The sequence below is a fragment of the Synchiropus splendidus genome, chromosome 17 (genome assembly GCF_027744825.2).
Source record: "Synchiropus splendidus isolate RoL2022-P1 chromosome 17, RoL_Sspl_1.0, whole genome shotgun sequence".
NCBI classification, from domain to species: Eukaryota; Metazoa; Chordata; class Actinopteri; order Syngnathiformes; family Callionymidae; genus Synchiropus; species Synchiropus splendidus.
In genome coordinates this window covers 11495903-11518616 of record NC_071350.1, presented here as the reverse complement: position 1 = coordinate 11518616, position 22714 = coordinate 11495903, and the positions used below count along the sequence as shown (strand labels likewise).

Below are 22714 nucleotides of genomic sequence, written 5' to 3'. Positions count from 1 at the left end.
TCTATACTGTACTCGAATATGAACTGTGAATCTAAAGAAGTATATGTGTATATATATATATATATATATATATATATATATATATATATATATATATATATATATATATATAAATGCAGTGGTACCTCGGTTTTCGAATGTCCCGGAATTCAAACAAATGGGAGTTCGAACAAAAATGTTGAGATTTTTTTGCTTCGAATTTCGAACGAAAATCCAGAACTCCAACGCCCCCAAAAAAACATACCATGCGCGGACCTCTTCACTTCTGGAGAGACGTCACTCACTCGGCAACCCCTCCCACATGCAGCGGCCACACACATAGAGGAACAGCGCACCTGCAGCAGACACTCTACATTCACTCCTACAAAAGCCTGTTTTAAGGCTTGGAACGCATTATTCTTTTTTCCATTCTAATGGGAAAAATCGATTCAGAATTCGAACAAATCGCTTCTCAAACGGCCGTCTGGAACGGATTGTGGTCGAGAACCGAGGTACCACTGTATATATATATATATATATATATATATATATATATATATATATATATATATATATGAACAAAATGCCACATTGAGCGATGCATGCTGTATTATTAATCACCGGCTGAGTCTCACATATCACAGCTACTTCCTGTGTAGGACGCAGCGTCCCAGAGGTGATGAAGAGTCTCTCCCACACCAGACTGAATGTCATTTGGACAAACATTTTGTTGTTTCCTGTGTGTGTCTGTGAGAGAGTGAGAGTAAAAGCTTCAGCATCCACATGAATTTCACGTCAAATTTAGCATCAGCAAATTTGGAGGTTTATTTCATGTCATAGCAGCAGGTTTTAATGTAAAGTAACAAAGACATACACACTTTTAAGACCATCGATGAAGGAAACAAAGTTTGCACATTATTATTTTCTTCAGTCACTGTTTCTGCTGCCAGTTTGAAAGTTTGTTGTATTAACACGGTGGCAGAAAACAACCCCCCAACCCCGAACCCCAGTGTGTGTTTCTTGAGTGATCGGAAAGCAAACACTTGGATGGATAAATATCTGCCACGAGCAATGAGGTGGAACGATTACAGCCACATAAAAATACTCTCTAGCTCCTATTTGGATGATAAAAAGATGTATTGCAATGACCCCGGTCGCCGCGTTCGCTCCTCCCATAAACTGCAGGACATGGCACTTATGTTAAAACAGTGACCTGAAAATAAACATCACATTCACATCATAACATCTCGCTGGACCGACCTGACGACTGCGGAGACTACAATCCTCAGTCAACCCAAACACGTCTTTTGGTGTTTTACTAGAAAGGAAGACCGTAAATAAGTCTTGTTTGAAACACATTCGCGGTGCAACATGAGAGAATCAAAAAAAGAAAACCACACAGCCAAAAGCACATTTGAATGAATTCTCAGCTGCTTCCCTTCACCATGGCCACAATTCACCAACACTGAGGACGGTTTTATTGTTCTTATACACTTTAGAAAAGAGGTGACACGGACGGCAAACAGACTATTCGATTATCCGCAGCAGCGACAGACTGAACATATAAATGGACGCACGTCTCACAGACACACTGAAGTTATAATGTCAAGTTCTTATTTTGGGCAGCGGGGCCTCTCCTGAATCGGAATAAATATCGGCATACAAAAATAACAACAAGCATACTCGCCGTATGTCCTGCTGCTCTTCCCTGGTGTTTAATACAACTATATATCAGTGTACTTAGATATGCTATTATTTATTCCTAATTTGCATATTTTCATTTGTAATGTAATAATATATTGGAGAGATGACTGCGTCACGTGGATTCATACAAATGTTTGAATTTCCAGTATTGTCAGTATGGACCTCAGGGTTTATGGGTTCACATACAAAGATAGTATATACATATAGACTTGCCTCGGGCGATTGATCCATATCAGTTTAGACTTTAGGGGGCAGTGGAGGGATAGGGGGCGCTAACTTTTCTAAGTCTGTGAAAAAGAACCAGCAGTGACAATGCAGAACAACTCAACAGAAACATGCTGTCTTTGTGCCAAACTTACCTCTGGATGTTGGGGAAGTGGACCATGACGGAGACACGTCTCCTCACTCACATCCGATTATTGCATTTCCAGTCCGACCGAGTCCCAAACAAAGGCGAGTTGCACTAACTGACTAACTTCATGCAATGTTTTGATTTTGTATACAAAGGCATTGTGTCGTATAGGCTCAGTGTTACTCAACACGCGTCACGTTTCATTTGGTCAAATCATAATATCAACGGAAATTATCGGTAGAAAAGTGTGTTTGTCGACACCGATGACGTCGGGTGCATCACACCAGCATTCCAGTATAATAACACGTTATAATCTAGCCATGTGGTGGGAGGTTAAATGCCGGTACGATGAGAAGTATACAGATGTGCCCAGTAAGCTCATGTGAATCTCTGTTTCCTCCTTTTCTCTCTTGATCAAAGAGGATAAATAAAAAAAATATATTGCTTCAAAAAAAGTTGTTTTTTTTTCTAAATCGAGTGAAACGCTTCATTCACCGCTCGTCCGCAGGGATGTTGCATTTTCAGTCAAGATACATAGAGAGAGAGAGATGCCGTGATTCGGAGGTTAAACGATCGACGATGGTGGTGGAGAATTCCTGGGACCGTCTGTCGGCCAGAGTGCGACTCTGACTTACCAGCAGGTGGCGCAATGCAAGCATTGATGTATTGCCCAGGTGAAGGGGAGGGGCCGAGAGATGAGTCTGTCACAGTTGTTCTGCGGCTGTACATGCTCTCCATCCTTGCCTCCCGCTCACCTCCCCCTCAGGTGCGAGTCAGTCCCAACGCAGACGGACCCTCATTTGCTTCTACCGGAGGTGCTGGAGCCCCCTGCCCCGCCTTCCACCCTGTCGGCGATCTCTGATGTGTCTAGCTTCTCGGAGCCCTCGCCTTTCTCCGACCGCTCCTTCTCCGACCGCTCCTCTCCTTCGGCCGGCTCGGAAGGTTCTGACCTGGCGTCGGCGTCTCCCTCCGACTTCTCCTTGCGCTCGGAGCGGTCAGCGTCCATGGAGGAAGTGCCCGGCTTGTCCCACTTAGCCATGGAATCGTGCTCGGATATACACATGGTGATGTTGGAAGTCCAGGCCTTCAGATCCTCCTGAGGATAGAGACAATGGGAACAGCTCACAATCGTACCTGTCATAAACATTCTCACTTCTAAGACAAGGTCCATAATGTACTTCAACAGTTGTCACTCTTTATAAAGGCAACAATTCTACAACTAAAAAAAATGATATGCTCAGAATAAATGTCTGATTTATTTTTCATACTTGGGTTGCATGGGTCTCTTTTCTAACAGAACTTTTGCGTTTTTTTTAGGGGGGGTAACAAGTGAAATAAGTGAGTATTAGGAAGTGGTGGCAGAAAAGATGATCCGAACGGAACAGGATGCACCAGCCATAATGAGCCTAGTGTGTGACAGGGCAACAAAATGGAGGAAGTTTTTTTGGGGGGGGGAAATAACAAAAGAAAAATGATGACAGTTTTGTCCCAAGACTATTTGTCTTTTTAGCACCGTCAGAGCAGCCACCATTTTGATTTCCTGTTTTTGCCAACATCACTGTCACAAGCTACTGTACATCATCATGTTGTGGAGTTCTTACCTCGTCTTTTGCATGGAACACAAAGTTGTTCCCATCGTTTAATCTGTTTAGGAGACAAAAAAAAAGGTCATGCCATGTGGAGCGTGTCGCTTCAGATTAAGGCGTAATAATCATCATCATTCCACTCACTGCAGAATGAAGACGTTTTTCTTCTTCTTGTATCCCATGGAGGGGTCGAACGAGCAGTTACTAAGGTCAACAGGAGGTTCTGCGTTATATGTCGTGGCGTGGTTCCTCGCGTCCTTGTAGAAGGTCAGCAGTCCTTCTTTGAGTACACAGTAAACGTTCACCCACGACTTTCCACTGCAGCAGATACAACACACGGTGAGATTCCAACCTTGTGAACGAACGAAATGAGAGCTGTCTGTGTCTCACCTGTTGGGGCTTCTCTGCTGAGCCTCGAGGTCAGAGGTGGTGGCCTTCTTGCGATAGAGGAAGCCTTCGTTATGGGCAGTGTGTGAAGGTGGCTGAGGTGTTGTGGGGGCACCGGTGGCTGGGGCGGAGCGCGAGCGCCGCGTTTCCTCCGGCTCCTTGGGGCGGGGCCTTCTCCTGGGCTTGGGCCGATCGCGAGCTCGGGGGCGACCGTCGAAACGTGTCACTGGTGCAGAGAGGCTGCTGGGAGGCCTGTAGGGTTCTCCTCGAGCCTGAGAGAGCAGAGTGTTGACATGTGTCTTCTGATAGCGGCGTGAATCGTCCCTCTAGGGTGAAATCATGGGCCTTACATGTGCTGCTTCTCTCTCCTGGACTTGCTCAACGATCTCTGCCATGGTGGATCTCTTCTCCCTGTAGTCGCACCAGAGTGTGTCACAGCATATTCATCACACGATTCCTGCCCCGGTACCTACCCTGAGCGCTTGTCGGAGCCCTCCTTCGCCGACCCCTCCAGATCACTGGAGTCTTGCCTCTGGATCCTCTGCTTGCCGCTGCCCTCCTGCTCGCTGGACGACTGCCTCTCCAGGCGTCTCCTGTAGCGCTCCTGCCGCACGATCATGGGCAGCTCGTTCAGCCGGGCCTGGATCTCCTGCTCGCTGGACGTCTGCCTGCCAAGTTTATATTCCCGCTCGCGCCTCAGGTGGTCCATCTGAGGGTCGGAGCGACTGCCCCGTGGGTCCCTCTGGAGCCGCCCGTGGAGGAGGTCCAGTCCCGACTCTGGCCCCATCATGTCCGCCATTGGGATGTCCCCGTACTGCTCCCGCTGGATCCGACTGGCCTCCAGGAGCGGGTTCACGGCCTTGTGGATGTGGTTGATCCGCGGTTGCATGAAGTCCGCCTTCAGGTGCTGCCAGGCGTACGCCATTTTGGGGTCCATGATGCCCCCGCTCTGTGCGAGGAAGCCCGAACTCCCCAGGCTCCCACTGCTGTAATGATTTTGTGCCAGATAGCCAGAACTTCCCATCCCACCGCTAGTCTGATAATTCTGTGCCAAATACCCCGAACTGCCCATGTTAGGCTGTTGTGCCAAATATCCCGAACTCCCTAAATTAGGCTGCTGACCCAAGTATCCCGAACTACCCATGTTTTGTGATTGTGGTAAATACCCAGAGCTTCCCATATTTTGTGTCTGTGCCAAGTATCCGGAACTTCCCATGTTGTGTTGAGGAAGGTATCCAGGGCTTCCTAAGCTCCCGCTGCTTTGCTGATGCGCCAAGTTCCCTGAACTCCCTAACCTGCTGCTGCCGGGCTGGTTTTGCATCGAGAGGCCAGAGCTCACCCCGAAGTAGCCGGAGCTGTCCGCACTGCCCACCGTTTGATGGTTTATCCCAAGGAAAGAAGAGTCCGCGCCGGCGCTCTGGGACGTGAGCGCCGAAAAACCCGAGTCGCTCCCAGCTCCGGAGACCTGATGGTTCATCCCCAGGTAGGAGGAGCTCATCAGCTTCCCGCTGCCCTGTTGCTCCAGTCCGTGATAGCCTGACCCGTTCAGGACCGGGTTGTAGCTCATAAAGGATGACAATCTCTGCGTTGCAGGTGTAGCGCCCAGATCCAGACTACTTTGTAAGGGTTTGGGCTCCATGTGTGCCGTCTGCCTCAGGAAGGAGGAACTGGTGGAGGGAATGCTGGGAGTCAGACACGAAAGAGGGAACATCCTCCTGCTGGAGAGCGGTGTCGTCTTTTTATCCTCCTCTTTCTTCTTCTCGGCCTGAAAGGCAGAATTAAGAAGAATACTTCAGAGCAGAAAGAGACATTAAACGCCTGCAAAAGTCCATTAAACCACTTGTGATGCAGATGAGGAGCAGCGTGAGCGAATGACGGCTGGAATGGTGGGAGAGCTAGCATTCAAATATCTCAACCTCCTTACAATAACACTTGTTTTAGACAACAAAGATTGATATCTAGTTCACCTTTCCGCTCCACATTCCATGACGTTTAAAAGACACTTGAAATACAAGGAAGTGTAATACTTGCAAGCCACTCCTTTCATGCTTCTATCTCTCTGATGTTTCATCATCTTTACAACTGAAATGTGGATGACCTATATATGGTGAATGTTATTGTATCAGTGTCTGTTCTGCTGCATTTGTACAAGCCCTTAAAACAAGTAGGATTCAACTCATGAGCTATCGACTTCTAAATGTAAAAAAAAACACAACGCCTGCTTGCCCCATTACTAAAGTGTGAGCGCCCAAATAGTTTGTCCACACTAAAGCTTACTGCAGAAAGCTGGCGGAGGGAGCTGAAGCGTTCTTTCCAGGTTACAGCAGCCTTGCGGAAGGCCTCGTGGCGAAGGATGAGCTGCTCAACCTCGTCAGTTTGAGCCCGGGCCTCTCCTCCCGATGGCTCCTTGGAGGCGATCAGCGGCTCCTTAGCCTTCAGCCAGGCCTCGGCCTTCACCGTCTCCTGGGCGAACTGGAAACTCTCCTGCTCTGGAGGTAGAAGACCAACATTCTGGTTACTACCATCAGAATTAGGAGCTCTTTCACGTCAGAACAAGAATGCATGTTAGGCTGGGGTTGAGTCGAGCCACTTACTGTGCTGTAACCGATCCTGGTGTTTGTCCCATTTCTCGATCACGTCCTTCTGCTTGGCCAAAAGGCTGTCCAGCTTTTCTTTTATCTGTAACACACGCCACCCTTTATCATCCTGCTACAGTAGAAGTCGATGAGCTAACAATATCTGTCATGCGATATCCCATGTTTGAGGCCTCGTCCATGTTAGTTTGACTCACAGCTTCTCACATATCACACTACCACTACTTTCATAACAAAAAAAAAAATGTTGGAATTCCTTGATAGAAGAGTGCAAAACAAAAAATGATATTTTGAGGAAATACGGATGCTTTTCGAGGAATGAAGGTTAGCCGCAGTAAGACGGAATACGTGTGTGAATGAGAGGGAGCCAAGTGGTTCTTAAGTACTTAGGCTCAACTGTCCAGGGTGATGGAGAGTGTGAGAAAGAGGTGAAGAAGCGGGTGCAGGCAGGATGGAATCATTGGAGAAAAGTCAGGTGTGACAAAAGAGTGTCGGCAAGGATGAAAGGGAAGGTGTACAAGAGGGTGGTCAGGCCAGCAATGTTGTGTGGTTTGGAAACAGTGGCACTGAGGAAAAGACAGGAGGCAGAGCTGGAGGTAGCAGAGATGAAGATGCTGAGGTTCTGAGTCAGCAGGATGGATAGGATCAGGAAGCAGTAGATCAGAGGGACAGGACATGTGCTCAGGTGTTTAGGAGGCCAAGTCAGAGAGGCTAGATGGAGATGGTTTGGACATGTACAGAGGAGAGAGAGCCAGTACATTGGTAGGAAGATGTTGAGGTTGGAACTGCCAGACAGAAGGTGGAGAGGAAGGCCAAAGAGGAGGTTTATGGAGGTGGTGAAGGAGGACATGAGGTTTGTAGGTTTGAGAGAAGAGGAAGCAGAGGACAGGGGGAGATGGAGGAGGATGATCTGCAGTCACATCTGATCCAATTTAAATTCTGGACTAATAGCTAAAGCTATTTCCAAAATCAAACGCGGTGAGTTTTTCTCACCTCTTCTGATGCAGGATTGCCGGCCGCGATCAGGATCTTCCCCAAATCCGCACACTGCTGTATAGTCTTGGCACGCCCGTCTATTTTGGCTTTCATTTCCTGATGATGCTTCATCTGCACCTCCAGGGCCGTCAGGTCCCTGTCACAGACAGTTCAGTTGAGATTAATGTTGTTGAATAAAAGAAGGAAAAGGCTGCAACGTAACATTACTTACACCTAATCTCACTCACTCATCTTTCCACCAATTACACAAGGAATATTTAACATGAAATAAAATATGCAGCACAATAATTTATATATATATATATATATATATATATATATATATATATATATATATATATATATATATATATATATATATATATGGTATTGAATACAGCATGTGATATCTGCATATTTGTCTCATGTTTATTCAGAAGAATGTATAACACCAGCTGTGTTTTGTTTTAAGCCAAACGTGGACCTCTAACAGCTTGAGAAATATATAAATAAATACAGCAGTAAATGTAGCCATTGGTTGCATGAAATTGGGAAATAATGCATGAGAAAGTAGGTCAAGGGGAACCAGCAGCCCACTTCTACAGATACAGTAATGAAAGTCTGTCCACCGGGACAAGAACATGAGCCTGGAGACTTCCAGCTCCAGCCAGCGTTGAATGGTAATTGAATGTGCTTAAACTGCACTGGCAACAAGGAAATGATGAAGGTCTTGCCTGGGCTCGTCCCACACCATCTGGCCCATGATCCCTTCCATCCACATTAGGTTTTCCCGCACCACAGAGAAGAACTGGACCTTGTCGGTCACTGATGTCAGTTGGACCCGACTGGCCTCGCAGGAGCTCAGAAGCTCCTTCCAGGCGTCCATCACTTCCTGTTCCTTAACCATAATGGCTTCTGCCTTTTCTCCGGCGTAGATGGTCCTCAGCTGTGCTGCGTTCTCCTGAAGCTGCCGGACCTGCAGAATGATACAATGAACTCGGTTCTCATACCACAATAACACATCAGAGGTCAACTGGTCAAAACATTATGAACTCACTTAGAACACAGTGCTGTTTGTATATTACTAGTTCTGAAAGTGTGTGTGAAATATGTTACAAAAATGAAAGAGAAAGTGCTGTGTTTTGAAAGTCACTTCACTCACCTGTGCTACTAGGAGTTGAAGGGCGTGCTCAAAGGAGTGCATGAGTCTCTGCAGGGTGGCTGGATTGGTGATGTTGGCTTGGCAGGCCCTCACCTCTGGCAGCTGCTTCATCTTCCCCGCGATCTGAGCCAAGACCTACAACACAGGACAGCGTCGTCATCACGCTTTAAAAATAGCTGCGGCGCGTCACTGCCAGACCGTCTACCTGCTGACTGACAACGGTGAGCCCGGCATACCTGACATCCAAAATAAGTAAATCACCTCTTTGCAGTCGGTGAAGAACTTGTGAAGCTGGTGTGATGCTGCCAACATCTGTCTTCGGGTCTCCATCAGCTCCAGCAGGTCGGCCCAGGACTCATTCAAACCGTCTTTCCACTCTGCGATCGTTGCGGCGTCCGAATGTCCGCAGTCGATCATCTCGTTCACCATTTTGTTCACCTGCTCCATCCGCTGCTGGCCGATGCCATTGGTTTCCGAGGCGAACTTGGTGAACTTCTCTTGGAGCACCTGCAAAACAAAGACAGTCCCACAACCATTCTTCACTAAAATTGACAGCAATAAAAGACACAACCATGCATTCATTTCTCATTCAAATAGCACATTGTATAGCATATAAATGTGAACATTTATTGCACTGATATCTACAGTATATTATTTTTATTTTCTTGTCAACCAACTTGAGAAGGTCCCTCAGGCAATACGGCATCACCAATATCTATAGGTAAATATAGGTCCAGACTACATGCGTGGTAATGAGAAGCTTACACATATTTAAAAAAAGGACGAAAAAAAGTAATGAACTATAGGTTTCAAATTTGTTTGAAACATTTCATATTTGATCTCAGAATTATGAAATTTAAGTTGTATCTGTGTACAATAAAAAGCTTATTCTTTGCATTTAGTCTTGTTGTGCTTGAGTTCTGAAGTTTTGTCAGATGAATTTTTCAATTCTCATTGAATTCACGATCTCATTTACAATTCTTCATTACAGATGTTGGTTATGACATCCCATCGTATATTGCGGTGCACCTGGGTTGGTGCACTGAAAACTGTTCCCTGAGAAACAAAGGTTGCGTGCTATGACTGTGCTTTATTTGCATAGACGATTATTATCATTATTTGTAATGAATTACATCAAAAATAGAGCAGGAAAATATGAAACTTACGCAAATGTTTTTTCATTTTTGCATTTTAAAAATGCAGTAATGTCTGTTTTGTATATACAGTTATATTCAATAGAAATCATCTTTATCCTTCAAATGTATTTATTTATTTGAAAAAGACATGCTGCTGTGCCAGCGCTGACCGTGACGTCCTCCAGGTCCTGACCCAGCTCGGTAGAACTGGCGATGGCCTCCCTCTCGGTGATCCACTTCTCCAGCTCCTCCACATCCTTGTTGAGCTGGTAAAGCCAGTACTGCTGCTCCAGCTTGGTCTTCCTGTGCTCCACCATGTCCTTCAAGGACACGTAGAGCCGGTCGATGTGCGACTGCTGCTTGGTGATCTGCTCACTGATCGGTGCAGAGGCAAGAGTTATTGAACACTGAAAACGATATAATGGTGTTGCGTTGATAGCTTGAATGCAGTAATATTTACAGTACATATGCCAAACTTCTCTAAGCACCTCTCAGGATGTCCCAGCTCCAGCAGACGCTGGCACTGCTGCGATAACATGCCCACTGTCTCGGCGTAGGTCTCTACTGTTTGCTCGAGGGCCAGGTGGGATTTTAGCAGCTGCAGTGTGCTGGCTTCGTCCTGCAAGTGACCACACCTGGGTCAGTGAGTCGTGAGAGCCAACACACAGGTGCTTGTGAGTGTTGCACGTACGTTGCCTTTCTCCTCGTTGACCAACTGCAGCTTCTGGCCCGACAGCCAGGACTCCACCTTGGCAGCGTCGCTGTAATACTGTTGGGACTGCAGCGTGGCATCCAGCAGCACAGACCGCCGCTCCGTCTCCAGCTGTAACACCTCCCACAGCTGCCTGACATGACCAGCCCCTTCACGCACAAACTCAACCTCGGGGGTGCGCAGTGACGCGATTATCCCCGCCCGATCCAAAACCTCCTCGACTCGTGCTCGCCGTCCGGTCAGCTCCCTTTGGAGGGTCTACGGAACCACAGACGTCGTCTTTCAGATCAAGCTTGCGATTCGTGTTATTGAGAGTGTCCTTACTGACCTGATTCCTCTTCACATGCTGCTGGACATTCTGAAGGTTATTGCCATAATCCTTGCAGGAGGCCACTGGGAGTCTCTCCTGGATCCACATCTGTGACACAGCAATGATCACTCAGGGAATCTAAATTCAGTGTCCAAAACATGGAACCGCTTTCACTCACAATCTCATCCTCCAGGTCCTGTGCGACTTGGTGCATCTCTTTGGAAGCCAGCAGGATGCGGCGCCTCTCCTTCAGAGGCTCAATGAGGCGGACGATGCGGGTCTCCACCATGGCTGACTGCTCCCCTCCCTCCTTCTCTCCAGCCATCTGATTCTGCTGGGGAATGCAAACCCCCTGCAAGCCTTCCAGCTCTCCTACCTCCTTGTAAAAGTCCCCCATCTGAGACTCCATCGCCTGCAGAGAAAGATGGTGCCGGTCATGTGACAGATCTAGTTTCAAATTTAGGAAACAAATATTAAAAGCACGAAGGGAAGTTTAAATCATGTCTCATTGTTTGACATAAAGATGATCTAAAATTTGGACCATTCTGAATTTGAACCTTTCTCAATCCTTACTTCACAAATAACTGGGACTTCCTCGGTTTACGTTCTTCAGGTGAAATTACGTGAAGAGTTCTGCGATGGCCAGGCCATCTGTGCAGAATTTCAGATGCCTACAGGAGGGACAAAACACTTCCAATCGTTGGCTTTCATAGCAAGGTAGCTCCACCTTAACCCTCCCGAGTTAGACCTATACTCTCCTCATTTACAGCACCCAAGACCAGTGCTCACTGGCTTCCTCTTCTCCTTCTATCAGGTATCTTCCTCTCCATGAGTACACATTCAAAATCTCCACTGACTGTCCTCTCCGTGTGTCCTCACCATCTGGCCTCTCGACCTTTGCCTCTTCAGAGCTGTCTCTCTGATATACTCAATTCTGATCTTGTCCTAGTAGGAACTAGTCGCTACTAAAAGTCTGGGTATGATCAACACAGAAATAAATAGGAAAACATATATGTTCTACATGAACATTTTAGTTGTTTCAATAACCTTTGATATCATGTATTTCATGTATTAGAACATGATAATGTCTAATTTGCAGCTTGAGAAAAAAATATTTCAACGTGAAAACAGAACTATGAAGCCAACAAGGAAAAAAAAAGGTAAGCAATAAATAAAAAAAATCTATATTGTTTGTTATTCAGTGCTAAAATACAGTCAGGTTTTCTACTTTCCTATTATCACTATAATGACCTCATATTTATCATGTGACTGCAAACCACTACTGTAAACCATTACTGTTTTTTATTTGTATAATAAAATAAATGTGTCACAATCCATGAAGTGCTTGGGGTCCGACTTGCCTGGAATTTTTGGAGCTGCTCATTGAAGGTGGGCAGATGGTGGGCCTGCTCCAGCTGAGGGGGCTGCTGCTCCAAGTGAGAGAGCTGGTGGTCCAGGTCCGAGTAGCTCTTGACCACCGGCTCCGGCTTGTTGTTCTCAAAGAGCTGCCGGGCTTTAGCTTTCGTCGTGGTCTCCAGGTCGGACCAGCACTCGCGGATCTCCTCCAGCTTCTGCTGCACCACAGACTGAAGCTCCGGCTTCTCCTGGATCAGCTCGAGACCCTCCTGAAGAAATCGGGGGATCATCAAATTCTTCCGTCCCACAATCACAATGCTTTGCTTCGACTCAGTAATACATTACATCTCTATTTCCTGGCTGAGCAACTTCTCGGTTTTCATGGGTACAGTGTGTAAATGTCAGCGTTAGCTTCAAGGGTTAAGTCTTATGCTGGATATTCCCTGAAAAGCCTTAAGTGCATAAATGCTGCAATGAGCAGACCAGCATCACTATCACTGACTGCTCCGTCTGGAAACAACAATCCTGACAGCATGCACCTCATGAGCTTGTTTAGGTGACCAAGATGAAATCCAAAACCCATTCACCAACCGAAGATGCAAAGTGCCATCTTCATCAGTATCCCGGATACTTTCAACCACCTCAGGAGAGACATGACAAAACAAAACAAAACAACCCACAACCACTCAAACGCTGACGTTCCTGTATTTGTGCTTAGACAAGCATATTAACAAAGTAAAGTAAAGTCCTCTATGCTTTGTTTTCATCTGATCCACTGCAACCAACCTCACATTGCGTTCCTGATTCCACTCACACTCACATCCCTTTGTACTTCTGCCCATCTGACCATTCCAGGTCGACATGCTTTTGAGCCCACATTGTTTCCACCAGTTCAGTACCACATGCGAAATAAAGAACTGAAACAGTTTGATAGCTTCATGATCACCTTATTTTATTATTTTATTCTGAAAGCATTTGCTTCACATTACACATCATAGTTTCCCATAAAAAAAACCTGTCTGGTGACCAGTCCGGGCCAATTCTGGATCTTTATTTGAGCTCATGTTTAAGTGTGACTGGTTCTTCCTGACAACATCTTGTGTCAGCACAATACTGTGACACTGTAGATGTTTGGGGTGAAAGCTTTCTAGAATACACAGAGGGCAGCTGTGCAGCCGGTCACTCTTCTCACTAACATGCTACAATATAATAATCCAGCATATAATGGGCTTTATCTTGCTGTCTTGCCCTGTGCTGAACCTCTCCTCCACCGCTTTCATAATGCAGTGCTGCATTCCACCTCTTGGCACAGACTCGTTGCTTAACTGCTGCTAGCACTCACTCGCTCGCATCCCATCGTCCCTCAGCCTCACTCTGCCTCTCATAATGCAGAGCCAGCAGAAAGTGCCCCCACATCCCCTTGCTTGGCTTTACTGACACACAGAGAGGAAATCAGAGAGGGGTGGAGGCGGGGGGGAGTAAGGCAGAGTGAAAAGGAAGAAGGCAGTCAAATGAATAAAAAGGTTTATGGGAGAGGAATAAGGCTGGAGGTGTGCCGGGCGGCGGAACAGCCGTGGCACAGTGGGATGCGAAGGGCAACTGTGAGGTGTATTTTTACAGCAGTCACGGCTGACACGTTTTCGCCGCTACCACAGACACACTCACATGCACACGCACACGAGTCACGGATTCATGGCAGCATAGTGTTACCAAATTCTGCAGGCTTCCTGTGCTGCTGATGCAGCAGGATAATGGGTGGGATTCAAGGGCTTGTTTCATTCCACTCACACTAACAAAGATGCCTCACATCAAAAATATGACCACGCTACTCTCTTTGCCTTACAAGATCTCAACCCCAGTACAGTCCAGTCTTTGCTAAAACACACTGCAAACGAAACACTTATTTACAGAAATATAGAAATCTTAAATCACATATTGCGTAACTAGTGTTCTAAGTCGCTCTATAATATCACCCAGAAATGCTTCATAATCATATCACTAAACAGTATCTTTGTATACAGTGTATTACTGTATACAAAGATACTGCTCTAATAATCCAAACAGTATTGCATTAATATTGAGAATGAGATTATATTAACATGTTTCTGCTCTCCTTGCCACGGCACCTATCAACGTCGGACTCCTTTGTCTATTAAAGGTTCACACTTCTGAACTATCACCGGCAACTTTCAAATAAGAAGCACAGCCATCAGCATATGCCGAGAATCACTCAACACAAGTCTCCTTCACGTGTTCCAAACAAAGAGCCTGATGTTTTACTATTTAGGTTTAAATGAAGTTGAAGTCTAGTTCAATGGGGCTATGATCTTGTACACTGATCTGACCAAATACAACTGCAAGTGTTTTGGTGATACACTCACTTAAGTCAACATGAGTTCCTCGAACAAACATATAGTGCTTTGCTACAAGACTGGCTCCAGAGGTTTACATTTATACGGTAGATGCCTTACTACAGGACATGATGGCGATATTATATATCTTGGCTGTCTGCATGGAGTTGCTCCGGTTTCCTCCCACAGTCCAAAGACAAGATCACTAGGTTAACTGGAGACTGTGTGTGCCCTGCGATGGACTGGCGACCTGTCCAAGGTGTATCACCGCCTCTCGCCCCATGACTGCTAGGAAAATGATGAACAGGACTAAGTGGTTGTTAACAGACGATGTATGCATGGTGGGAATGCCTCCCATTCCACCAGATAAGCAGGACGTTTCTGGGGAGAACCAAGTCTAGGCCTCTTCATTTCAGACGCGGTCCCCGCAACTCATCTTCACGTATGTGGTAGAGAACGGATTGTAGGAAATGGGTGGATGGATATATATATTTATCTATATATTTATATATACAAAAATACAATAAAGTTGAAGTCTAGTTTAATGGGGCTATGGTCTTTGTACACTGATCTTATCAATTACAACTGCAAGCGTATATAAAAATATATATATATATATATACATATGGATGGATTTACAAACATAAGGTTCACATCAGACGAGTAGCATTAAAACAAAACTTATTATAGTGAGGGCCTCTAGGGTAGTAGTCGTATTTTATGTTTTTATATAAACACGTGATTGTCGGATTTTAGTGCCCATTTTTTTTCTTAAGAAAGGGGCACTTTTCACATTCAGGGAAAAGGGGCGGAAGCGTCGCCCCACTAGGGGTCTACCGTGCCTGACTTGAAACTCATAGAAGTATCACTTGGAACAGCATCGATGACAAAGGCCCAACCTATGACTGAGACTGTTACTCAGTTCAACTTGCAACAGAGATCCGGAGTGTCTCTCGTACTTCAAGGCAATTGCTCATAAAAAGGAGCTCAACTTAACAGAAGGCAAAGGTGGCCATACTCCTATTCTCACTCTATTTATCTCACTCTCAATTTAAAGTTCTAGTGTGTGTTTGGAATGGTTTAAAAATCCTGCTCACTTTACGTCCTAAATGGCAGACCCCAGACAAGAGTCCATTTAAACTGACAGAATCCCAGCAAACAATGTCAAAACAGCACTGGCCCTGAAAATGACCTAAATCTCCTGGTAGCCTTCATCCTAATGAAGCATTGTAGCTATGTTGCCTCTTAACAATACAGCTTTGCAGAATGCACATGTACTTGAGCGATGCATAATCCAGGGTCGTTGTAATTATGGGGATAAAAATCTGCCCTCAGACTGGATTAGCATGAACAGTATTGGGCAGATTTACCACCATCTGATAGTCGGAGAGTCACAGGCACAATGTCACAGCCAACATGAGCTTCTGCTCCATCGACGGCCGCTCATTATCGCCAGTTCAGTTTCATGTAGAAAATAAAGCAGTGCAAATAAGTGAAAATAAATCCGCACTTGACAAAGAATTGGGTTTAAAAAATGGTTCTTTCTAAAGCCCATTTAGCCACATGGTGAATAGCTTGGATAAGAACCTGCTCAGTCAACATCCGTTTGACCTCAAATCGACACCAATAAAACACGGCGCTGCAGGAGTTGTCCCTTCTTTAGCATGTGCCTGACTGTCGTCATTGATTTTGAGTCAGTTTCGTGCAGTGCATCACCGTCCGGCTGGTGGAAATATTTATGAATCCGCAAATAGCCAGGGATAAATACTGCTCAACCTTAAACGTGGCTTTAATTGCAGCTGCAGGGGAATAGCCGCCTGCTATTTTAGGAGTCCGGAGAACTTTTAAATCAAATTACACCAGACAGTCACAGCCATTAAAAGACAAAACAAACAAACGCTGACAGCCCAGTGTAGGGCTCGTACCTGCTCTTTGGCTTCACATGCATTTTGTTGAGCAACAACTCTGCCATTACTTTACATTCCCTATTGAAATGTAGTTGGATTTGATTCAAACAAGGTGGAGTCAAATGTTTTACTGTCCACTAAACATCATTTAAAGACAGGATTTTCCCAAGTCCAGCTATTCTTACTTCCAACAGGGTCATTTTGGTCACCAAATCTCACATTCTGTTTCGTATCGTACAAGCTGTTACACAACTGGATCTCCACATTGGAGTGGAATTCAATAGATGAGAAGTGCTGCGTCACCTCTGCCAACATGTTCAATGGAAGCTAGTTGGATCTGGTGTCTACAGGTGATGACTAACACCACTGTCGTCTGTGCTCGAGGAGCTCAGCATATCACGCAACATGTTATGCTGCGTTCCACTGGGAAACTAGGTCTTCCCTGAGAATCACCACGAAGAACACATTTGACTGAGATGAAGAAAAAGACGACCTCCGTATAGAGCACAATAGAAAATAATGGAACAAATAACAGCTCTTTTGTCACAGGCAGGCAAGTGAGTATCCCTTGGAACTAGGTCTTCAAGTCTCTTAGGCAATAAACAACTGGAACAGCTGTCGTAGAATTCCAGCACAACAGCAATACTGTGTGAAAATATGAAACTGTGCGTACAGATGGGAACTCTACAACCTCCTGAGCCTCAAGCATCTTCATCCTCAGCATCCAATGATACTTCAGTTTCTCACCTCAACAGCCATTTCCAGCTTTGTACAAACATTTTGTGCCATAAATAATGTCTCTGTCTCTGGCACAACAGATGTCATCCTCTTGAATAGTCTACATACTTAATACCTACAAGTTTTGATGAGCATTATGAAATACCATGTAATGCAACCTAAATGATAGTTTTTCTTCTGGTGTAAATCCACTGAACATCTTGGGTAAATTCTAGATTCAAACTGCCGTCTCATAGGCCAACGGCCTTGGCATTTCAGTAAGTAAAGTATACAAAAATATGGTCTTCTAGAGCAGAGAGAACAATATCAAAAAATGTTAAAATCCACTAACCTTGAGCTATTATATGCTAATATGTATAATATAGTGCTAGAACAAGCTTTACAGTTTTGTGTATGAACATGAAGAGAATTTATCATGAGGGCGCAGTAGAATATAACAGACTAAATGCCTCACTAATATTTAGTAATATTTCCTTATGCAATAAATACTCCACTCTTTTTTTTCCAAGCTGCAGTCAGAGAGGGAAGGGTTTTCAGTGTGGTGTCTCACTGCTTTTCGATTTGTGAAGCAAGAGGGAGATCATGATTCTCAGTCACAGGAGGAACACGTGCCACCCAGCATAGACCTCAGTTCTAATCTTAAGTGACAAAATTTGAGCACGGGAGTCTCAAGAGGGGGAATGATGGGGTGGGGTGGTAGGTCAGTACACACAGCCTTCCGTCACATGGACGTTATGTGGGTGAGCGTGGTGATCATGGCTGATCTTAAAGGCGAAGTTCTCATCAATGATGCGATGGGGAAGAAGTAGCGGCTCCAAGCAGATGTCTGGACTCTACTTTAGATAGGGAGAGAAGCCCGAACGTCAAGGGTAGTTTATCATCTCCATTGAGAGAAGCTTGTTGTGGTGGTCTGCGAGTGTGTGAGGAGGCACCGGGGCAGACCAACCACTCACTGAAGACACATGTATCTCGACTGACTCAGAAGAGCGATGGAGGTGGAAGTCTTTGCTTAGACAAGACAACCTGAATCAGCTGAATAGAAACACTGTCAATTGGATAACGCTGCTTATCCTTTTAAAAAAAAAGCGATGATATAAATAGGGACCCTATATATGACAAAACAATACAAATCCCATTCCAGGAACTAAGTATAGACATTCCATCCAAACATATTAAAGAGGCAGACTAAATGCCAGAGTCTACCTTTGTGTCCTCAGTGAGAACCAAGGGAGAATTGATGTAATGACTAGCAGCAGGGGCCGCTCTAAAAGGACGTCGAGTTCTCCCGTTGACAGCAGGATGCATGGTCATCTGTTCTCTGTCTCTCAGGTGTCGACAGAGAGAGCACTGGGGTTGGATGATGGGAAGCTCACAGGACTACGGAGACGTTGGGAACAGTCTACATGGGATAGGCTCACACATACGATGACTTCCGTGCTACACAGCAGGAAGTCAAATCTAGCCGGTCTCAGAGTGGATTGTCAGATTATCGTGTTAGTTCAGAAGACCTATTTCGGGTTCTACTGTTTGAGAAACGCTCCAAAAATGTGTGATGATGATTTCACAACCCCCGCAAAAATGCTACATGAATGCATGACATGCCACCTAAAATGAACCGATTTCCTCTTTCTCTGCTAGAATTCTTTACCTTCTTTTTCTGAAACATTTTCGCTTGACATTGCAGCACTACTGAAATTAACCTGAACACATTCGGATTTTCTAAATGTAAAAGCAATTTCCGATTCAAAGTCAAGAACATGACCAGACAATTTGCCATCATAACTCTATTTGTTTGTGATGTACCATCAATCATACTAATGGTTGTTCTAACAATCTTTGTCTGTTGTCAAGAAGAGTAAATACTATGACAAGATTATGTTTTCATTTTTTGGTGAGAGTGATGAGAGACTCTGGAGCTTTAAATGTGGGTGCAAGCAAAAAGGTAATGTCAAAAACATCAATGTTTTTTAATTTAAATATCATGGATTTTCAAGACAGTATTAAGCTGGCCACCTAGAGCAAACTCGAATGCCAAAAAGTCAACGTATAAATGAAAAATATTAAAAGGCAAAGCAAGTGCATGTGAGTCTTCCTTATTTGGAGAAAACACTGCACTTGCAAGAGAGGTTATGAAAAGTAGCCTCATCGTGTTCCTGTTTTTAGGTCACCGTCTTTTTGAATGAATGAAAGTCAAAGTATTCGATAACAAAACATCTGTAGATGAGAACATAGCTGGATGAACTACGATGCTTAGCAAACAGTATAAAGAGTTCAAAATTGCAAATGACAATTCCAAAGGCATCACATGTGAACCAAAACAAAAATAAAGAACCTAAAACAAAAAACTAGGGTAAGCCCAAAGCCTTTCTTTGAGGATTGCTGGAGAGGGAATTCCAACTTCAACAGAACAAGACAATGTATTTTTTTAAGGTTCTATACTCATAAATGATATAGAAGGCAGCTATATTAAATGTTTACAGCGATAATATAATAACAATAAGCGTGACGTACAGCTCACCTTGCTAAACATTCGTTCACACTGTTCAGGCTAAGGACTTCCGGCAGACCACAAGCCTTCAGCGTTTGAATATTCTTGCCGTCTGTCATTAACCGGGTGGAAACCTCACTGGCATATTCAGTGAAGCTCGACTGCGGCCCAGCTGAGCCTCTCTCAGGCAGTGGGCTGTGTGAGGATGAGCCATTGCTCTGTCAGTGCAGCAAAGCATGATGGGAGTGCAAGCCCTTAAAACTCATAAGGACCGGAGGATGTTTACATCACCGTATTCGATCCACGCATCAGGTGCTTGATGAGAACTAGCGCCTGTTGGAGTCTGACAAACAAACTGTGGATGAGAGGCCTTCGCTGTTGCCCTCTAATCCTGAAGTTGTCAGCAAACATCATCGCCAACAACCCAATCCGCCACAGTCATAACCTTGAGCTTATGCTGAAAAATGAGGGATGAAAGGATGCGGTGCATGTGTTCCTTTGCTCATTGGGCCTACCACACCCACCTCAGATCCTTATTTGACATGCAGCGCTCCCCCACAGGCTTACCTGCCCATCTTACCTCTCCATCATCAGCATCACCTCCACTCACCTGCTCTATCTTGGCCAGCCATTCTTTATTGCGGGCCAGCTCTGCCATAAAGGCCTGGTGCTTCAGCCACTTCCTGTGTAGCTTTTGAGCTTCATCCCGCGCCGTGTCCCGGGCCATAAGCATCTTCTCTTCCACCCGCTGTCCCAGTCACTCAGCTAGGGGAGACAAAAATAGCCACCATCAGGAGCCCAGTGCTTGAGCTAGCCCTTCTTCCCCCTTTTCCCACAGGACGTCCTGCCAGCCTCCTCTACGCGAGAGCCACCGGCTCTGCTCTGCAGGGGCCTGGGTACCTGTGCTGTCGCCACCAACCCCACCCCCACCAGACACCCTTTTCTGGAGGAAAAAAAAAAAAAAAAATCAAGATAAGCACCTCAGCAGCACTGGTAGCAATGGATGCTCTCAAGCCCTTCCTTTGGGTCGCCCCTGGGTCCTCATGTCCCACTACTTCTTGCGGTGCTGATGCTGCAGTGCCTGCTAGCCAGTCCTCGGGAAGGCAAAAAACACCCGGCGAAAAAGAGTAAATGCGCCAATGAAAACACTGGCAGATGCACACATCCAAGATTCCGCGTAGGTTGTGAGTTGTCTCTCCGCCCGAGTGTCGATTAGAATCCAGCCATTAGCGGAGGAGGAGGAGGAGGAGGAGTAGCATAGCCACAGGATGATCTTCCAGCCGGGGCAAACCGGACCATCCAGCAAACACCAGTCCCGGTCAGTCTGTGTAATGAAGCTGTAGACAGGAGGAGGAGGAAGAGTTAGTGTGGGAGGAGCAGGGTGAATGGGATGCAGAGGCAGTGCAGAGGAGGCCAGATAACATAAGCTATCTTCTCTAGAAATGCCTCCTTCCCACCACTGCAAGATGCACACACAGGCTGGTGTGTGATAACACGCTCGATTTTCTCCTCAGCTCCCCTTCCTCATGTCCCCGAACAGCTCAGCCGCAGTTGGTGCATGCTGCTGCAGTCCTTGCCTCTCAGCTATGCTCCTGTGTGTGTGTGTGTGTGTGTGTGTGTGTGTGTGTGAGTGTGTGTGCAATCACAATCAGCACTGCAGTGCCGGAGCAGTAAGGGAGAGAGAGTGAGCGAGAAGGAAGGAAGAGAGGAGGGGGGGAGAGGGCAGTAGGAGTGGGAGACACAGGGAGAGGCGATGGTAAAAGGAGGGGGCGCCAGAGCAAAGAGGAAAAAGAAAAAAGCATAGGATTGCAATTCAAAAGAGGGAAAAGATGGTGTTGGTGTTGGAGGGGTGATGAGATGGGGGGGCAGTGAAACAGAGAAAGGAGGAGAGAGCCTGCGTCATCCCTCAGTGTCACCAGGGACATTTCTCTGCACTAGAAATGACTGCACTCGGGACCAGGAGCAGGATTTTGAGGGGATGCGTTGAAAAACGGCTGAATGAGAGGAGGAGGAGGAGGAGGAGGAGGACGCATGCACGCGTGGTCCACTGTGCTGCCGGCTGATCTGGATCATTGTTTACAGTCGTTCTTCAAGAGGATATTCTCTCCGATTCATTATGACCAGTCCTCACACCTAACATGTTTGAAGTCATCAAACCACTGACTCATATCAGTCTTCGTCGTGTTGAAGCAGGAAGACTCTCCAAATTTTTAAACTGGCATTCCTGAAATGTAGTTTTATTTGGAATTTTTTTTTACTATATATTTTACTATATTTTATACATGTATCATTGAAGCCGTATTGATAGTGTTAGTAGTAAATAAGTTATTGCTGGGTTACTGGGTGATGTTTTCGTGATAATATTTCCACTCAAGTCGTTTCTCAACAGTCTTGGTTCTGTGACAGCGCAGCCATTGGTTTGTGTCGTAGCAAAACAGATGGATACACCGACTTTAAAAAAACAAAAAGAGAATTCATCGCTTCACAGTGAAATTCCCAGAAAGCCAGTCACTGCATTTCATTTTCTTTCACAGCCATATAAGCCATTGGCTGGAAAGAAGAAAGCTAGACATGAATGACAAGTCATTTTCAAACTGCCAACTACAAGGCACTGGATGAGTTTCACTTGTTGAGGAAGTGGCTCTTTTAGTGGCGACGAAGCGCTTGCTAATACTAATGTTCTTGGACCACTTTGAGGACGGAGGACGGAAAGAGCAGGGCTTGTATTGGGATATTGTTTTGGGGGCCAGCGGCAAACTCCCCAGAGAAAAACATGAAAAATAAATGTCACTTTCTGGAGAGAAAGTGAAAAATAAGCAATATCAAGTGTAATAACCAGCTATTTCATGAGGAAGTTACATATGTGAAATAGAAAAATGTAATGTTTTCACGTTATACTCAGTCCCAGAAAATGGCGCTGTGTTTACAGACACCCTGTCCACCCTCGTATGACCTTTGTATGATCCAGTAATTTATT

At 45.5% G+C, this 22714-nt stretch overlaps 1 protein-coding gene across 1 annotated transcript; it reads right to left on the bottom strand.

Annotated features, from left to right (window-relative positions):
- Positions 1-570: 570 nt before the first annotated feature.
- On the bottom strand, positions 571-21351 carry sptbn4a (spectrin, beta, non-erythrocytic 4a). Its single transcript, XM_053847793.1, has 20 exons — positions 20718-21351; positions 20348-20502; positions 12259-12522; positions 11076-11309; positions 10916-11005; positions 10567-10845; positions 10364-10494; positions 10046-10250; positions 9001-9246; positions 8740-8874; positions 8312-8553; positions 7596-7734; positions 6603-6687; positions 6286-6497; positions 4482-5773; positions 4359-4419; positions 4012-4280; positions 3766-3939; positions 3637-3679; positions 571-3131 (listed from the first exon to the last, which is right to left on the bottom strand). The coding sequence occupies exons 2-20, from the start codon at positions 20468-20470 to the stop codon at positions 2832-2834; spliced, it is 4524 nt and encodes a 1507-aa protein (XP_053703768.1). The 5' UTR covers positions 20471-20502; positions 20718-21351; the 3' UTR covers positions 571-2831.
- Between the last annotated feature and the right edge of the window lie 1363 nt (positions 21352-22714).